General features: G+C 34.6%; 3 protein-coding genes across 3 annotated transcripts; 2 read left to right on the forward strand and 1 right to left on the reverse strand.

Moving 5' to 3' along the window:
• Window positions 1-757: 757 nt before the first annotated feature.
• LOC100255815 (LOB domain-containing protein 18) lies at window positions 758-2,922 on the reverse strand. Its single transcript, XM_002279485.4, has 2 exons — window positions 2,159-2,922; window positions 758-1,367 (listed from the first exon to the last, which is right to left on the reverse strand). Exons 1-2 carry the CDS (start codon window positions 2,501-2,503, stop codon window positions 957-959), a joined length of 756 nt encoding a protein of 251 aa, XP_002279521.1. The 5' UTR covers window positions 2,504-2,922; the 3' UTR covers window positions 758-956.
• Window positions 2,923-9,892: 6,970 nt separating this feature from the next.
• Window positions 9,893-12,559, forward strand: LOC100248994 (LOB domain-containing protein 19). The gene is made up of 2 exons (XM_002273651.5): window positions 9,893-10,280; window positions 12,159-12,559. The coding sequence occupies exons 1-2, from the start codon at window positions 9,990-9,992 to the stop codon at window positions 12,450-12,452; spliced, it is 585 nt and encodes a 194-aa protein (XP_002273687.2). The 5' UTR covers window positions 9,893-9,989; the 3' UTR covers window positions 12,453-12,559.
• A 4,602-nt stretch (window positions 12,560-17,161) lies between these two features.
• LOC100254100 (uncharacterized) lies at window positions 17,162-19,590 on the forward strand. Its single transcript, XM_002273618.5, has one exon. It carries the CDS (start codon window positions 17,362-17,364, stop codon window positions 19,261-19,263), a length of 1,902 nt encoding a protein of 633 aa, XP_002273654.2. The 5' UTR covers window positions 17,162-17,361; the 3' UTR covers window positions 19,264-19,590.
• Window positions 19,591-19,857: the final 267 nt, after the last annotated feature.

Raw genomic sequence — 19,857 nt, forward strand, 5'->3', positions numbered from 1 at the left:
CTATATTATTACTTTTAAATTAATTTTTATTTTAATATTATATTAATATATAGTAAATGATATTAAATATGTAATTATGAAAACATTTATTAAAAAAAATATTTTTAATATTGACCATTCTTTAAGAAACTAACTAGATAGGAAAATGCTTAAAGTTATAAATTGTCTACAAAAGTTTAAAATTCTAATTAGTGATAAATTTTTCAATACGAAACAAGAATGGTAGGTGGTGTTTTTTTTTTAGTTTTTTATATTAAGTTAAAAGTAACTTGCTAATATCGATTAATATAACTAAATCAATTATATTAATAACAAGTTTACTTTAATTATGTTATTGATATAATATGTTTTTTTTTTAGGTAAATATAAAAAGTCAAAATATGTAGCATTTTTTATTTTAAAAAAATACAAACACCATTGTAGTGAGGAGAAAAGTTTAAAGGCATTTTTTTTTTCTAAAATTCTTGTATAATCCCAATCGGAAATGGTTTTTCAGGTCTACCCGATCAAACCAAATTTTTGAAAACGATTGAAAATTACTTCTATTGAATTCATTTTAAGATGAAGAAAAGAGCCCAATAACAAGATAGGATTGTTACATATTTTAGAATTATGGTGTAAAAGTAATAACTTTGTTATAATTGGGATTGAAAATTCAAATTGTTAAGAGTTTTAAGCAAGGGTTTAGAAATAAAAGTTTGGGTTACAATATAATTTAATTCCAAATAACTAAGCATAATTAAAAATAACTCAAATATAAATGTATAACCTAATTTTGAATTTCACTAGGGTTTAAAAAAAGGAATAAATAAAAGGACAAAAAAAATATATAAATATCAGTTATACCAATCACTCGCCCCATTGGCAATAAAAATTATGAGAAGAAAAAAAACCTCACTCAGTGGAACCCGAACCGCATTCGATTCCGGGGCAAGTACCAGTTAATCGGGTCAGTCTCATTTCGAAATAGATGGAGGCATCGAGGATTCAGTGCACGGCACGTGACCCCCCAATGCAGAGCTATGTCTGTGGAGGAGCTCACGTGCCAACGCCTGAAGGTCACCGCCGCCCGATCCTCCGGCGGTCGAGGGGAGGTCGGTCGGACCTCTGGAGCCACCGAACTGACGAGGGTCTATTTGACGGTGCTGCTGCATGGGCCATGATGAGGGTTGCACCATTGGGTCGAAGAGTGAGGAGAGATCGTAGGTTGGGGGCATGGAGGAGGCGGAGGGGAGGTCGGAGATTGAGAGTGAAGGCGGCGTTACCATCACCGGAGGTGGCGGAGGCGGGGGAGGCGGCGGTGATGGTAGCTCCAAGGTTGCCAGATGGGCTTGTAAATACGAAAGCTCCGCTTGTAAATTCACCACCTGAGTTCATTCACAGTCCCAATAAATTTTAAAAAATAAACAATAATTTAGTTCACTAATTCCTCAATATTTTAATTTTAATTTTTTTACAATTTCTTTAATTTAATTCTTAAACTCTACTCAACATGTCCAAATAGTCCAATTTTTTAAGCCAACTAGCCCTTCCACACCAGTAAACCTAAACCCATCTTCCTTAGCTGGAATGGGGAACACTGCAATAATATTTCAAATTTCCTATGACCCCTAAACCAAAAGGCCTAGTTGGAAGAAGAAGGAAACCGACCATCCCCTCAATAACAGCAAAATTTCGAGAAAAGCACAGAAAAAATTGTACAATGTGGGACACCATTGTAGGAGACGCCGACCACATTATATGTTAATGAATAAAGACCTCTAGATTTCAGTAACGCATATAACTGTTCCCCTTTGTTCCACATCATGTCCTACACTCTCCCCTTCCCTTTTCTAATTGTAGGACAACCCTCTAACCTTTGTTGCCTCTGAACCCAACTCATTTCTTCTGTATACAATCCAATTTATAACCATGTCTATGGGCCACAGAGGTTGGGTCAGTTGAAGTGGAACCAACCAGGCAACCATATGTGTAGGACTTTAAGGACGCATAGATGACCTTGTTCCAGACCAGGATCAGTCATGATGTAATTGAACTATGGTGGCTTGTTGGGGCAGTGAATGAATTTGGAGGGTAGTGTCCAAGAGTGATGAAAGCCGAATATGAAAAAGAGGTTAATTTGGATGAGGATGAATGTGTTTTGATTTTAAGTATATACCTGTTGCTGGAGGGCAAATATGTGGGCAACACAGCCGTAGACAGGGTCTCTGAGCCGAGCTTGAGCCTCGTAGCAGATAGTGACCACCGCATCGAGGCGTTTGTGGACGGGGATATGGCCAAGCAGCTTGGAAACATTGCTGGCTCCGAACACCTTGTGCACGGCCGCAAAGTGGGCTGCTCCTTGCTCCGGATCAAAATAAGGTGCAAATATGCATCCCACCACACACTTTCTCCTTAGAAACTTGCAAGCCCCACAAGGCCCACCACCACCGCCTCCGCCGCTGGTGCTTCCACCGCCACCGCCACCACCACCGCCACCGCTGCTACTAGTGTTTGCACTCATCTTAATTACTGTTTCTGGGGCGGTTTTGGTTAGTTGTTTTTCTTCACATAATTAGGGTTTACGGGAAGGAGAAGAGGAAGAAGAAGAAGAAGAAGAAGAAGAAGAAAAGGAGGGGTGGGTTTAGGGTTTGGTGGGGGTGATATTGGGATTGGGATTTAAACAGTAGATAAAACCTTTAAAGCCACGCGATGCAGCAAACCCCATTTAGCTGCTTGCGTGAAGCAAACATGCGATAAGCCTTAGCTATTCTCAACTGCCTTTTTTATTATCTTCCTTCATCTCGTGAATTTATCTCACAAACCTCATGCCCTTCTCTCTCTCTCTCTCTCTCTCTCTCTTCATATATATATATATATAAGATTGCTTTAGCTGTATCTGAATCTACCTTGCAAACAAAAAGAATGGATTTAAAGAAGTGGAAACGTGTCAATGGCTCTCTCTACATTTGCCACTGCGTGTTTCAAGCTGCGTAGAGGGCAAAAGACGCCAACTCTCTCCCTCTCCCTCTACGTTGAAAACGACTCAGCTTTTCTTCTTTGTAAAAGCCAAAACGACACCCTAGTTGAGTTCAAATGACACCAGTGCCCATCAATATTCACACAATTTAATTAACATTCAATCCACTCGAGACTGTCCAAAGGCTATACATGGATGGGGTTTTCAGTCTGAGAAATGGGTCTTTGCTTTTTGTGTAAAAAAAGAAACAAGAAAATGAGGTAAGATTTGGACAGTTTGGAGTGAGGTGTGGCATCACGCTTTGTAAATAAGTAGGAGAAATCGCATTTGTCCTTTATATAATTGATGACAAATGTAGCAAAATCCATGTGCATGCATTTTATCTTCCGTTTCAACTCTAGAGGTGGTGGGCATGCTGAGGATCCTTGTGAGATCCTCTTCTTTTAGTTTAGTTTTTGTTACGAAAAAAAAAAACAATTATATATGTAGGAAAATAGTATAGGATTAAATTGCTTTATTAATAAGAAAATACCAATATGTTATATATATTCTTATATTATAAGTTTTGTTTTCGTCTTCACAACTCTAGAATCATTGAAAATATACCATTTATATATAGGGGATAACTTAGACTTTGACTCAATATTGTTGCCTCAGTGCACACGTTTCTAAAGAATTTGAAATTTAAGGAAAGTTTGCACAATATAAAACATATCAATAATAGAAGAAACAACTTGGTCCATTTGCTTAATATTAAAATCTTTATTTAAATATAAGAATTTTGCCTACTTATGGAAACACACACCACGATGAAACACCACTCTATATATTTATCTATTTATGGTACATTTTTCTATTTCATATTTTTAAGTAACATCATGCTTTAGTGAAGGTTTTCGTTACCAAAAACTATATTATATACCTATTTTTTTAACATTTTTATAAAGTTTTTTTGTACTTAATTTTACTAAAAGGAGATTTTTGGAGTCATAAATATTGATTTTATTTTGTAGGGTAGTAATAAATAAATTTACCATCGAGGCAGTTAAAAAGCGGTTAGCATTTGTGATTGTAGTGAAATGAGAGGGGTAATTTCGTCATTGTCTAGCTGTAGAAATTCATGTCTTAGCGTGGCAATCGAAGTCAAACCCCAAGTTCGGCGTTCAAAGCAGAGGAGCGAGGCACTCGTGGGACTTCCCCAATGATAATTCGCCACGTAACAGTCGGTGAGTACCAAGCGTAACGGCCGGGGAGATGATGACCTCATCGTCCTCAGCGGGTCCCACCCGCCGTTCATTTGACACGAAATCAACGTTGCTACTCCTCCTCCCCCACCTTCCTTTTCCTCCCTTCCCAATTCCCGAAAAACGAAATTATTATTTAATTAATTAAAAATAAAAAAATATCAAATAATAAAATAAATAGACTGATTTAAAAAAAATAAAAAAATCAACACACTCTAGTAACAGTTGATAACGGCGCAACGCCGCGCCGTCCGGCTCTTGTCCAATCCGTGTGGTGCTGAAAGGAAGCAAGGACGGAGACTTCAGCCTCATCTCCAACCGACACGTGTCCTTGTCTATACCTCTTACTCTACACCTTCATGACCACCTGCATACGTTATAACAGTGCCTAACGTCTCATACTATCATTTATTTTCATTTATTATTTCGCCTTTTTTTTTCTTTTCTTTTAAATACTAATTTAACGTAATTTTACTAAGAAAATTATTTTGAGATAAATATATTTTGTAAAATTAATATTAAAATATCCAACCAAAGCTAATGAAGTCTAGTACGAGGAGGTAGGAGTTAGGACCCATGTGAATTCTTCCACACGTGTGGTCAAATTAAACCTAGTAATCGTAAAACTAAATATATTTATAAATTATATAAAGATCTTTCCGGATTATCTGGTAGGAAAAAAAAATTGTTTAAAATTACAGGATGTCTCCTCACCATAAGGCAAAGTACAATTAGTTTTTAATTAATTTAAAATATATATATATATATATATATATATATATATATATATTATAATAAAGAAAGTGAAAAATAAAAAAAGAGTCAAAGATGTGTTTGGATCATACTAATCATGAAATCAAAGAATATTACATTATTGCTTGATAAGTCTCTTGTTAGTCAAACCATCTATAGGTTATTTTATTATATAAATATTTAAAGACTAGTAATTTTAGTCACGAATATTTTATATGATTTGGGTTAAATAAAGGTTTGTGGTCTTGTTGGTTAATTGTTTTTTAAAACAAATTTAAAAAGTAATTTTTTATAATAATTTTTGAAAAATATTTCATAAAATAAAAGTCTATTTGAGAATTTGAAGTATTTGCAACATATTTTTTAGTATTTTTAAATATATTTTAAAAATAATGCTTATGTCTAAACTTTATTTTTAATCACTATATACGTTTGAATAATTCTTTTTTAAAGCAACTTTAGAGAAATAAGTGAAAAGTTTTCTTGAAACACTACTTTATATTCTTGAAAATAAAAAAACATCAAATAGTTTTATAATTGTTAAACGTGTTTTTTAATTTTTTTTAAAAAGCAAAATCGAGAATTGTTCTCAAGAACGATTGCCACCCTTAATTTTTTATTTTTAAATATGTTATTGTATAATCACATAATTTTACTAAACCATCATTCGACATAACTTTTAAAATGCATAAAACTCTATCTAATCGTTGGTGCAATGTCAACCAGATTGAGTCCGTTTAACTTTTCTAGAGTTATACGGACTTCTTTTCTACACAAAATGATGTCTAGACAAACAGTTCAAGCATGCCTCTTCCAAACTTAAGTTATAAAATAATAAAAACGGGTCTAATTCTTTCGAATAACTTTGTATGTACATACCTTTTTCATGCTTCTCGTGTGATTTTTATAGAGCGGATAACACCATCATCATAATGTTGATGGTGCATTCATGCCTTTTTTGTGATAATGATTGTCGTTAGGGTGGAAATCAAGCCTTAGCAATAGAGTCAAAGTCATCATCGCTGCATGGATTGGGCAATCATATCAAACAAAATCCGCTGACTAGTGTCATTAACTAGGTGTCGAGTAAGAGTCTCGGATCATGTAGTTGACTATGTATTTATGTTTGGTCAATATCGCTAATTCCACATAACAATAAATAAATATTGACTTTTAGGTGTAAATGACGTTTAGGTCGTTGTTCAAGTACTGGGTGTGACTATCCATTTGTTCAATGCTTGAAATCTCCGACTATATTGGTTGGTCTGTTTGAAAATCTTATTTGTCTTGATATGTCTATTTTGTTTAGCATTCAAAAATGAGGAAACTTATTTATTCTTGCATTAGAGGGAACTTGTTTTGGCTTATACGGATTGATCTTAAATGGATCATCTGTTTATCTTGAACAAACCAAGGATTTGTCATTTGAGGGAGGACACGTGGAGGGAAATCCCCAACACCAACTATCTAATTATGTGTTCAATTATATATTAATACATTTATATGAATAATAATTATGACGGTTCATTGTGATCATAACTCCTATTATTAAATTAGTATGATACAAAAAAAAAAGAATTAAAAATATATTTTTTTAATTAGGCTGTTTTTAAAAAATATAAAAAAAATCATTTTTTTTTAGGAGAACACAAAAGCTGAATCTCTTAAAAATGATATCACTTTTGTTCATATCACTTGAGTACTGATGTTTGAAAACACTTTTTTATTTTACAATATCTTAAAAGATATTATATTCAGTTAATAAAAATAAATTTTTATTTTAATATTTAGATATGTATCTAAAAAATTATATTGGTTATTAAAAAAAACTATGAAATGTCTGTCATATCTAAGTATTATTTAAAAAAAATTATATTGATTTTAATTATATTCATAATTGGGAAAATTAAAATCAATAAATAAAAATGTTATATTATATTGTTTAATATATATAAATATTTTGTATATTAAATAATACATATATCAATATTAATTTATATATATATATATGGAACTATAATTTTAATGTTTTAATTTATTTTTTTATACAAAATGACTAAAAAATTTAAAATTTTAATTATTTAATTATAATAAACTCCAAAATTCAAAATGTACTATGACCTCTAATATATTAAAAAAAGTAGAGTGGAGACTATTCCATGTGTTTTGCACAGTCATCTACCTTGGTTCCACAGACGAATAGGGTGCTTTTTTAGAATCCACGTGTCATGATTGTATCTATGATAATTAAATTTAGGTAGCTTTGATTTTGGTGCTGCCCATAGGGCTTGACAGGGGATCCTGCCATCATAAAAGATGGATGGGCGAGTCGTTGGACGCTTTGGACTAACCATTAAAAATTTAAATTAGGGTTCTCTTACGTTAACAAAAGTTTTCTTTTCATGGGCAAAATGCTTGCACATGGTGAAGTTTACATACTTACCATTGAATGTGTGGTCAAATCTACATTGACAAAATTACAAATAATTGTAATTAAGATATGAGATACTTAAAAATAAGATACGGGAATGAATAAATGAGATCTCGAAATGCCACATGACACCGATGAAATGTTGTATTTTCGATATCACCGAAAAAAAAAAATCATTTAATTTCTTAAATCAAATGCAAAAGATGTTTAAAAGGCATCAATAGTTCAATTGTAATTTCATATGTATATTTTCATGTCTCATGACATTATATTTGAATGTTATTCGATTGTACTTTAATATTTTGATTTTATTTGTTTGCATTTTCTTCGAATAACCTAATACCTTTTTTTATTGAATGTGGAGTAGATATCATTTTTCATGCATTATTTGTATTTATTTTAAAAAAATTAATTATTTTACAAATCACTTGGATTCATTATTTAAGAGTAAAATCTATCAAACATGTATACCATAATTCATTGTATTTTATTGTGCTTTTTAAGCTTGTTCCCAAAAAAATAAATAGAGAATGACAAAAAATGGGTAGAAAATAAGATAGAGAAAAAAAATAAAAAATAAAATCAAATATAAGAAAATCATTTTTAAATTATTTTTTTTATTTTGTTATTACTTAAATCAAACATTACATTAAGCCTTTTTTTCATGAGTTAAATTTTATATTCATTAAATTCCCTTTTTAAAAAAATACAATCAACACAACTTGTACACACCTTAAGCCGAAGACTAAGGTGGTATTTGTTTTTTTACTTAATTCTAAATAGAACCTTAATATTTAATAGTATTAAATATTAGGTTGTTTGTTTTTGTAGTATTTTATTTCTATTAAGTATTAAAAAGTAAAAAAAATCATTGTGTTATTTTTTCTATTTAGAAAAAGCCACATATTTTGACTTTTTCTATTTAGTAAAAAGTTTATAATAAGTTATGAAAAAGTAAAAAAACAAATAACCTAAATTCTAAAACTAAATGGTTTTCAGCAAAAAGCCAAAAAAACAAACACCACCTAACTTTTAAGAATGAAAAGACTTTTCTACCCTCAATAAAATTATTTAATTACTACTTTTTTTAATTTACCATTTTAACCCCAACATTAAGAATGAGAATTAAGTGATGTATGAAAGTGGATTATGATGAGATTTAGAGAGAGGGGTAGGACCAAAAAGATAAAAAAAAGTCACAATCAATTAAAAGGAAGGATGGGACACACACATTCATTCAAATATCCACAGTGGGGAATGGGACTGTGACTCTGCGACTCTCTGACCCTGGTCAGTCACTCTTTCAAAATTAAAATTAAAAATCCTTCTTGGGAATCTTGGGTCTCCATTGAATGCCCATCAATCTCGCTTTCACACCACAATTCACTTCCTCGACGTCTTATTTTACACGTATAAAGGGTACGCTTTTAAGGCCTTTTCAGACGCCTTTGTTTTTGTTTTCTAATTTGTCCTTTCAAAATTGTCATGTTTTTTTAAATTGGTATGAAATTTGTAGATATGAGATTAAGGTAAAAGTGTTAAAAGAGTATGATATAGATCATCAACTAAAAATTTTATAGTAATTGACATTTTTTTTTGTTTATTTGTTAGATAGCACGAATATCATACCGTAATGCGAGGAAGAGTGTTAAAATTATATCAAAATTTTGTCTATTAGATTAAATTTTTAGGAAAATTGATGTTTTAACAAAAAATGAACTGATCATGAAACTATATAATAAAAACACACGATAAACTCGTTTTTTGAAATGCAAGAGCAATATAAAATTCTTTAGTGTATAAAACAAATTTATCTTTTTAAATGATAAATTCAATTTAAATAGCGAAGTGTAAAAAAATATATACTATATTCATTTTTTATGTGAGATAAATAGTTTTAAAAATTAAAATTTCAATAACTCTTTGGTAAATCACTTCATGTAGTGCTCAAGTCATAGTGATGTTGAACTATCAATTTTTTTGAAAGCTTAAAGTTATAGGATTTAAACTTAATATAAGTAAATAAAATTTGGGTTAAAAAGAGGATAAAATTTGGATTAATATCTAATAACTAAATATGAGAAATTGCAAAGAGATGATCGAATTTGAGACTTTCCGTCAAATCAAGATTTGATATTATATTAAATTACTAATTTTTTTAAGAATTGAAATTCATTGGATTTGAACATAATGTGCACGTCATGCTATTAAGAAGTGATTATTAGTATTATACATTATAAATAGTTTAAAAAAAGATTAAAAGAACTATTTTTTATTTATTTTTTGTATTTATAAACATGGAAGAAGAACAAGTGGAGTAGGCGCTCACACCTTTTTTTTCTCTGAAATGGAAATGACAAGAGAGAGGATGATTGGATAGGATGTTTTTGTCCCACGTGGGGGGTCGCACGTGGCCACAACTGCGGCGGTTGGAAGTTGATCATTTTCGTAATTCATATATTCAGGACTTGAAGTCTGCCTGAACCTCCATCTACTTCTACTTCCACTCCCTTTGCTTCACGCAAACCCACTACTGCTTCTCTCTTCCCCTATCAAACGACGCCGTTTCTACTTTCTACCCTCCCTCTCGCTGCAGAGGGAGATGACTGGAAGCAAGGGAGATGGTGGTGGGCCATGCGGTGCCTGCAAGTTTCTTCGGAGAAAGTGCGTGAAAGGCTGTGTTTTTGCTCCTTACTTTGACTCCGACCAGGGCACCGCCCACTTCGCGGCCGTGCACAAGGTGTTTGGTGCCAGCAACGCTTCCAAGCTTCTTACCGGGATTCCCGCTCACAAGCGGCTCGACGCGGTGGTTACTCTCTGCTACGAGGCTCTGGCTAGGCTTAGAGACCCTGTCTATGGCTGTGTTGCTCATGTTTTCACTCTCCAACAACAGGTATATTTCTGGGTTTCTTTCTATTGCTAACTTGCGCCGGGGCTGTTTGGAGTTTTGGGTTGTTGGTCCGGCTCACCGTCCAGTGGAGACGTGGAATTTGTAACACCCTTTTTTGGTATATGGTTTATGGACTATAGTGGGTCTGAAAAAAATGGGTTGAGGAGTGCTACGCTAACGTGCGCCTAAGTCTGGTAGTTTTAAGCAGTGATGACTTTACAAATCAACTCCAGGGTCTAACCTTTCGTTAGGAAGTTTTAGGTGTCAGCTCTCAGTTCGTCTTCTTCATCCTCCTCTTATCTTGTTCTTTCCTTCTTTTTTATTTTTTACTACAAATGACGGTATGCTAAACATGAAGATGACAACCATGCATGCTAACTGAGCTAGGTACGGTGTATAATTGATCGAAGTGGGTACGTGGATTCTCGGGAGACCTGTAGAATTAAATCCAACAAGAAAAACTATTTACTTTAAATCATGAATTTGAAAAAAAAAAAAAAAAAAAACTGAGATGTCATGCTAACATGCGCCTGTCTGGGTTAACACAGTAAGCCAAGCTTTTCCCCTTTTTAGATTAGGGTTTGTGAATTTCTATTTTGTGTTCTCATATGCGTATCCATGTTAACATGCACCACGCCAATAGTTATGGGTTGCAAGTTTGCAACCATCAAATAAAGCATTCAGTCAAGGCCCCTGAACTTCTTCCTTTTGGAAATTCAGCTTTTATTTGATGGTTCTTGGGTAGTCAATCTTTTTCCACCAAAAAGGATTAGGGTTTCCACTTTCCACTCTTGGTCTACCCTCGGTTTTCCCAAAGAAAATAGTGGGAAAACTCATGCTAACACACGCTGGGACGAGTCACCGAGACAGAAAGAGCCGCCATATGTTAGTGGTTGTGGGTCTTGTTGCTTGCCGGAGCCACCAAGCAAACTTGGCAGCTCGAGGATTATTCAAGTGTTTGTAGTTTTGACTTCTGCGAAGAGATCCAAATAAAGTAATACTACTGTATTTATCCCCTATATATATATATGTACTGTGAATCAGCAAGTGGGTGACCGTGCGAAAGAGTTGTCTTCTGTCATAGGGAAAAAAAATAGTAGCCATATTCATAGCTTGAACAAGGCATAGATGGTTGGTTGACTGGTTCATCCAAATATAGTAATGCTACTGTATTTATCGCCTATATATATATACTGTGAATCAGCAAGTGGGTGAGTGTGCAAAAGAGTTAGTCTTCTTTGATAGGGGAAAAAAATAGTAGCCATATTCATAGTTTGAAGAAGGCATAGGCGGTTGGTTCCTCTTCCAATTAATATGATAGCTAGGAATGATTTCCCGAGAAAAGTTTATATATATATATAAAAGATATTTGAATTATTAGATCGGTTTTGATCATTTTATCTAAAAACCTTTTATGATATTCGACATCACATCACACTAGCGTACTCTAAGAGCCATCATTTGGGTGACTCGTCTCAGGTTTAAGAAGGGCATTATTGCGTCCCAACATGTGTAAACTCTCCTCTTAATCATATAGACTCTTAACCATATAAACGTGTTTAATACCCCTATTATAAGGATGACATAGTTGTTCCCAGTTGCCCAGCAATTTCAGACATGCTGGGGTTTCATGGCAGACCAAGCTGAAAAAGCGTCCTCCATGTTTCATGGTCTGTCCAAATCGGTGCCCTCACTCCATTATAATATATAGCACAGTTTTAGACCTTTTCGAAAGGACGTAGTCACCATTTGAAAATTGAAACTATAAAGAGGTAGCTGTGCTTACAGTTATATTATAGCAAATTAATAGTCTTAAGTCTTATTACCTATCAGCAAGCTAGGGCAATGACTGACTGATAATGGTTTGGTTTGTGATTACAGGTTATGAATTTGCAGGCGGAGTTGGCCTTCATTCAGGCCCGTCTTTCGACCTTGCAGCGCATTCCTTCTCTGGCACCGCCACCCCTACTGCCTGAAAGTGCACCGCAGCCCAATCTTCAGTCTGACTTTTTTAATGTTCCTCTACAATCACACGAGGCGTCGATGGAAGCTGCGGACTTCTGTAATAATTCAATGGACAGAGAGCTCGAGGATGGTGATCTCCAAACCCTAGCTCAAGAATTTGTCTCTAGATTCTTGCCCGGAGTAAAAGTCCGGGATTCGAGTTCTAACTAAAAGTTTCTGTTGCTCACTTGCATTAAGTTTCTTCTAACTTTTTCTGGCAAATCTCAGTTCATCATGTATGGATTCAATAGTCTAATTCAATAGCCATGCCTTCCTTTTTATCACCACAACATCGACTAGAAACCTTGTTGCTTTCTATACTACTGCATGCCTACACCTCTCTGACTGATCAAATTAGTTTTGAATCCTGAATAATGGGCCTGTAATTGCATGTATCGTGTGTGCGATTAATAAATGGGCTCCATCAGAACCAAAACTTGGGCCGAAGAGCATGTTTGGCCAGCCCACTGAATATTTGGGCCATTAGTTGTTTCTCTTTGATCTGCATTAATATCTCCAGAGCCCAATATAATGTTATGTCGGTTATACAATTTCACAGCCCAAATTTTTCTATACATGGCTAAAAAAATTAGAAATAGTGGTGGTTTAATAAGTCTACATATTATTTTTATCATAATTTTTTTAATTATTTTTATATTTTCTAATTTTACAATTAGTTTTAATTCTATAAAATATAAATTATATATTTATTATTAGCTTAAGGCTTTCCTTGATTATGTTTTCATGATAACAAAAAGAAGTTAAAGTACTAATGCTTTTAATATTAAAGTCAATGTTTTAGTTTTTAAGGAAATTAAAATAAGTCAAGTACCTTGATGGCTGAATTGGGATTGATAAAGAGTCATCAAGGTTTTGGAAGAGAGAAAAAGTTTTTATTAAGTTTAATGGATCCTCGATATGGAAAGCCTAACCGATTGAACCGATTCTCTTATTGATTCTATATATTTAAGGCAATCTTGACTAATTGACCTTAAAATAGCCTAAAAAGCTTCCCTTTTTAGTCTTAACCATCCAAATGCTTAAGCAATTCATTTTAAAACTTGACATTTTTGAAAGAATCCAGTCTAAGATTTTGAGGAAAAATGCATATCCATTCAATTTTAAGATTTTAAGGTTACTTTTTAAGAAAATAAAGTACAAATGAATGCATTAAACTTGTATGAAAAATAACTTAATCATGAGTGCACTCGTGAGATTCATCTTACAATTAGTCCTAAACCTTTTATCTCGTTAAGGATCCATATCTTCATGACATTTGAATCTCTCTGGGACATATTTTGAGTTTTTTTAAAATCAAAATTATCAATAAAACCTAAAACTTTACTTGAATTTAAATGTTAATAAACTTAATTTTTGTTTTGTAATCATCAAAACCCTTGAGCTAAAACTATCACATGTAAAAATAATATTGTCCTTTATTTTAGCGCTAAACTCTTTTAAATATCTAAGGTATTCTATTAAAACTACCCCAACAAAAATAAAATATTTTAGGATTAATTCCATTTACTCCTTTTCAGGTTAGATGTAAATACATCTAATCACTATTAGTTTTAAATTTTATTGAGTAACATTTCTATTAATTTATTCTATTTATAATTTCTTTTAGAGAGACTTTAGGTAAAAATGGTAAATATGTTTAATAATTTTCAAAAAAATATATTTTATGGATGAAATACATCTCTAGGATGCTAATTGATAACATTTGAAACTAATAATGACTTACTATATTTATCCTAAATCTCAAAAGTGTTAACCTAATATTTGGTGAAACTAAAAAGATGTTATATATTTAAAGCACAATCCAAAGGCTAAATGATCGAACTTTTTTGTTGTACCAAAATATTTAGCCTTTTTACATAGCAACTCCGGTAAAAAAAAACTAGAGAAAGAGTCACTACGGCTTTTGTAGTACTTCGGGTATTGTCCTCAATGACTGGCTTATAGAAAATTGTCAATACTATAATAAATGAATTGTTTTTGTTTAAATCTTAAAGTAAAACATAGTACGTGAATAATGTGAAACTAAGTAAAATATATTAAATTAATAAATAAATATTGATTTTAAATTCGATTTATTCAAATTTGGGGCTTTCCACAATCCAATATAGAAATTCGAGAAAATAAAGGTTTTGTAAGTAATATAATCTTAGGGTTTGGGGATGGCCGCTCACGATCAAGTTGAGTTCTATAACTTAAAATTGCATCCAAAACCTAATTTTTTATTTTTAAAACAAATTTATAAAACCATCAAAGCCTAATTTTTTATTTTTAAAACAAATTTCTAAAACCATCAAATGGATGAGATTGATTATCGGTTTAAGATTTTACTTTTTAACCCTTCCTACTCCTTATAACTTTGTTTTGGGGCAAATATCGATAGGAAATAAGATGATAACTAATGATCAAGAATTACCAAAAGTAACTAGTATTGGATAATAACCTACCGTATCATTCCCTAAACTAACTCGCAATGATAGAATAAAAAAAATTTGATAAATTGTCACCCAACTAATAATTAATCTTATTGTTATAAAAATTTACCCATTGTCCTTATAGGTTTCCTAACCCTTAGATTTTCATGTTTCAAGCCCCAAGTTAGCTTCTTAGCCTCTTACGAGGGTGATGTTACATTCACAATCCATAATAGGTTAAAAATCCATATTTTGAATCAAAATAAACTAAAAACAATATATTTAATAAATAAGAAAAATAAAACAAATCAAAGTTCTAGTCTTCTTCCACTTTCAATATCAAACTCTCTAGAAAAAATTAAAGATATCTAAAACCTAAAATTAAGAGAGTTTATATAATATCATCAATTACCTAACATGTGACACGTTCTTATTAGTCACTTATTACAAAATAATTAAAAAAAGTAATAAAATGGTGATTTCTAGTCGTGTGGGGCCCACTCAGGGCAAATTAAGTGCCCTAGATGCAATTTCCAAGGTAGAGGAAGCGAAACATCAAAATGGCAGTGAGTGAATTTGAAATTGGGGTCATTTCGAATTAGATTTTAAATTCATAAGTTGAATTTCGAAATAATTTCAAATTGATCCTTCAACTTTGCACAGTTATTTTTAAATGGCTATAACTTATTCATTTTAGCTTTGATTTGTACACCATTTGAAGTGTTGGACTCCTGACTTCCCAAGTTATTGAAATGACATAGAGTATGCCTTAAATGGACTTTAAGAAGTACTCCATATTTTTTCTCAAAGTCAAAGTACAAGTTGCCACCATATTTTGAGTTCCAAATTTTAATGCAATTGAATATTGCTTCATGCCTCATTTATTATGTTTTCTTACCTTATTTTTCATCTTCCAAACTTATGATATCCTCGTCTTGCCTTTTTTCATGGTTCATGAGTCTTGATTCGTTTATTTCATCATTTGGCAATTTCTTGATCTTTCAAAATCTAATGTGATTTAACTTGCACCATTTTCTTCCCTTAAACCTAAGATAAGTCTTCAAAATACAAGTTAAACTCATGGTTAGGGTCTTAATATTGATTTATGTCAAATTATGTGATTTGAATATCTTTTGGTGCACAACTTATATCGAATTTGTGACATTAGAGCACATATTTTGACTCCAATCACTAAACCAAACTTAATTTGTACAAAAGGACTAAAACCCATTACTAACTTACAAATTCACATGTAAAGGGATGGATATTGTTTCAACATAGAGAAGAACTACCAAATAAGTGACACTAGGCTAGGGATGGCAACGGGGCGGGTTTTTTCGGGTACCCGCCCCGCCCCGCCCCTAATGGGACGGGGTTGAAATTTAATAAACGGGTTTTTAACGAGTATGAGATTTTTTTTTTAAACCCGGGGCGGGTTCGGGTATTGCCCCATCCCGCCCCGCCCCGCCCCGCCCCGTTTACATATAAAATCAATTTTAAAATTTAATTCAATTTAAAATTTAAAATTAATTTTATTTTACTATTTTTAATATATAGATAATAATAAAAAAAATTAATAAAATAAGTTATAAAAAATATAATAATTTTATTATTTATAAATATATTTATTTTAATGTAAATAAAAATTTTTAAAGCAAATTTTTAAAAAAATTAAAAACAAAAAAAAAGAGGCTAAACGGGGCGGGGCGGGGCGGGGCGGGTTTGGGAATTTCCCATACCCGCCCCGCCCCGTCCCGTTTAATTTTTTAAATGGGACGGGGATGAGAATTATTTTTAATAAACGGGGCGGGGTTGGGATGGGGGCGACCCATCCCGAACCCGCCCCGTTGCCATTCCTACCCGCCGGCTCCCCTGTCATCAGGTCACCAACTTCCTTGACCTTCCGAAATCCTGTATTTTACATATCCAACTAGGCAATGAAAACTCATAAAATATGGCACGCATTTTTTAAACGCCCTACCAATACTTACCTTTCTAAGCCTCATTGCCTTTACTTTGACTTTGATTGTTGTTCTCATGCCAAGTCATCTCCATTAAGATACTGCAAGACCCACCTCTATAGTCATCTTAAAACATGTCTAACTCTTAATAATAATAATAATAATAATAAAAATAAAAAATAAAGAAAAGGAAAAAAAATACCCACCCAGTTTAAATTTGAACTTTTAACCAAGTGAGATTCATATCCTCTTCAAACTCCCCAAAAAAAATCCTAATCACTTCCAATCAAATCCAATTAAGTTAAATGCTAAAAAAAAAAAAAAAATCTTATTATTTTCCCAAATGAAAATGATAAGATTTATGTTTTATATTTATAAGTGTATAAAAAAAATTGTTGGAAAACCCTAAAAAAAAGAGTAGGGCCCATTGGACCAATGTGCGTTACCCTAGTATAAAAGCACATAGGAGTAAGTGAGTAACCAAGTAAAGAAGAGAGGAAAAAAAACATAGGGCAGAAACAAAGGGGAGAGAGTGAGAGAGGGGAAAAAAAGAAAGGGGGAAAGGCTTTGAGTCCCCAAAGATGTCAGAGAAACTGAAAAAAGGTTAGGAAAGATACTCCCAAGCCCCTCTCTCTCTCTCTCTGGTCTTCTTCTTCTGCTGCTGCTTCTGCGTCATCGTCTTCTTCGATGAATCCTCACAAAACTGAAGAAGATCATCTCTTCAATCCCCATGATCTTGACCCGCAAGCCCATATCATGGACCCCACCCATCTCCACACCCAATCCTCCCCCTCTTCCTCGTTCTCTCTCCCTCCGATCTCCGAAATCGTGCTATTTCGGGATGATGATGAGAACGATGACTCGCCGATGAGTCACAGCGAGTCCGACCCGGAAAACGACGGCGGCGGGGGAGGCGGCGCGGCCGACAAGCAGGCGCATCTTGCCCCGGCGTACATTAGTCCCGAGCCCCACATCTCCAACCAATTCTACACCTTTAACAGCGAGTCGCATGCCCTAATGATCCGGTGCATTTTGGAGGGCCGCCTGGCGTCGCCGGACGAGATCCGCGCAGCTACTCCCCGGGCCGTCCTCAAGAGCTGGCGCGCCGTGTGGAAGGATCGGAACGAAGACACGGCTTACCTCACGGCTTGGAAGCGCATCCAGGATAAGCTGACGGCGCGAGTCGACGCCGCCACTGGTAACCAATTCTTGTGTTTCAAGAACAATTCGCAGCAATTCGTTTCGCATATCAATCAATGGCAAGACATTGTGATGAGTTTTCACGGAGATGCCGATTTGAAGCACCTAGCGGTTAAAGAAACCATAGAGAGAATTAAACAAGTCTGGACTGTGGGTGCTAAATTCTATGGAATTCCCGAATCCTTCATTAGGGTTTGTGTGGCTGCGTGCCCAGTTTGCTCGGGCTCGTCCGGGTCAGCACCGAGGAGTAAACGGCGCCGTTTTGAGTACACCGAGTCCTTTGATGTGCCTGCGAAGGAGGTCCCCTCTAGGCTGCAGCAATTGGCAGCGAAGCATAAGGTTGTGCTTTGTATTAGGCAGAAGTATATTAGGTATAAGCCGTTTATGGCAGAGGTTAAGGATTATGCTTGTCATAGGGCGGGCGAGCCAGCTGCGAAGAAGTCAAGGATTTTGAAGAGGGAGCCATATGCCTCAAAGAGATGTGGGTGTGGGTTTCGAATTAGGGCAATTGTGCCCATTGCCAATTATAATGAGAAGGATAAGACTTTTGTGTATCAGGAGGAGGGGATGGCAGTGTTTAAGTTGTATGCAGTGCATTCAGGGCATGAGCCAGGGCCATTGGATGGGAATGCACGAATAATGCATCGGGTTGTTGGGCATAAAGGGGGGTATCTGATGGATCAGGAGATGGTCTATGGGATGGCTGAAGATGGGGAAAACGAGGGGTTTGGGTTGATTGGGAAGGAGGACGGGGATTTTCAGCTCTCAGTGTTGCAACAGTTGCAGGAATTGAGGGCTGAAGTTGGGTTATTGGAAGGGAGAATTGGGAAAATCCCACGTGAGTTGTTGGGTTCAGTGTCTCGAGAGCTGTATGATATTGTGAATAAAGTTAGAAGTATAGGAGAAGATGGGTCGAAGGCAATTGGATTGCTTGCTGATAAGCCACATTCAGATGATGTGTTGGTAGGGGACAGTGAATTGGCACATTGGAGCAATCACCATCACGAAAGGATATATGGGAATGGTAAGGAGACAGAGTTGATTGAAGAAGATGAAGACAGTTTCGGGCGAACGCTTGGGGATGTTGCAACCTGGGATCAGATCCGAACAGACTGTAGGAGTGAGAAAGATCTGATGAGTGAGACCTGTAAGCCTGAAAAGTGGTTGAAATGCAGTGAGTTCGATGAGAAGAGCATTCTTGACTGTGAAGATACTAAACTAACCAAGCCCATAAGGCATGATGAGACTATAGTGACTGATGTAGGTCTTGTTGGTATACAGGTAGACAGTTTCTACTCAGAGAATTCTAAATGGTATGATTCTCCCTGTGGGTTGGACCCTGGTGCAGATTGCGGAGATAATGGATTCAGGAATGGGGGGATCGTGTAAAGTCTTATAGAGCTGGGCTGACCCACTCTAACATAGTTATGAGTTTATAATGTGCCATTTTGTTCTTTCTCATAGTTGGTAGTGGGTTGTACATTTATGTATACAGAAAAATGGAGCCTCTCACATGCTTTTAGGTATCTTTTGTGCGTGTGGTTCTGTAAAGTATACCCATTGGGCTTCCCTGCACATACCTTACTTGACAGCTATTTGTTGACCATGTTCTAGACCTCCAAAAATTTTATCTTTGTTCTTCCTATAAGGCATATCAGTGACTGTTCCTTTCCTTTTCTGTTTTCTTTCTATTCTATGAAGATCTTGTATTGATTATATGTGCAGCCCAGTTATGCCTTTTAATTCCTATTATTGCATTTTGAGTTGCATGAAAACTTTTCTTTGTTGTGTGTGTTTGTTTTCTTTTCTGCTGGTTCATACATCCTTCTAATGCAAGCTTGGTATGGATGTGCTCCTTACATGACAAACAGTTGAAGCCATTTTGTTGTGTCTTACCTCTTTGTAGTTATGGAGGTGATACCATTTTGCTGCCTTTGGATCAAAATCTTCAGAAGGTGCATAGGTGGTCCCTTGTTCTAACAC

The sequence above is a fragment of the Vitis vinifera genome, chromosome 15 (assembly GCF_030704535.1).
Source record: "Vitis vinifera cultivar Pinot Noir 40024 chromosome 15, ASM3070453v1".
NCBI classification, from domain to species: Eukaryota; Viridiplantae; Streptophyta; class Magnoliopsida; order Vitales; family Vitaceae; genus Vitis; species Vitis vinifera.

Coding starts and splice junctions, on each gene's coding strand:
- LOC100255815 (XM_002279485.4), bottom strand. CDS start 2,503: ATGAGTGCAAACACTAGTAGCAGCGGTGGCGGTGGTGGTGGCGGTGGC. Junction 1,368..2,158: donor TATTTGCCCTCCAGCAACAG/GTATATACTTAA, acceptor GAATGAACTCAG/GTGGTGAATTTACAAGCGGA.
- LOC100248994 (XM_002273651.5), top strand. CDS start 9,990: ATGACTGGAAGCAAGGGAGATGGTGGTGGGCCATGCGGTGCCTGCAAG. Junction 10,281..12,158: donor TTTTCACTCTCCAACAACAG/GTATATTTCTGG, acceptor TTGTGATTACAG/GTTATGAATTTGCAGGCGGA.
- LOC100254100 (XM_002273618.5), top strand. CDS start 17,362: ATGAATCCTCACAAAACTGAAGAAGATCATCTCTTCAATCCCCATGAT.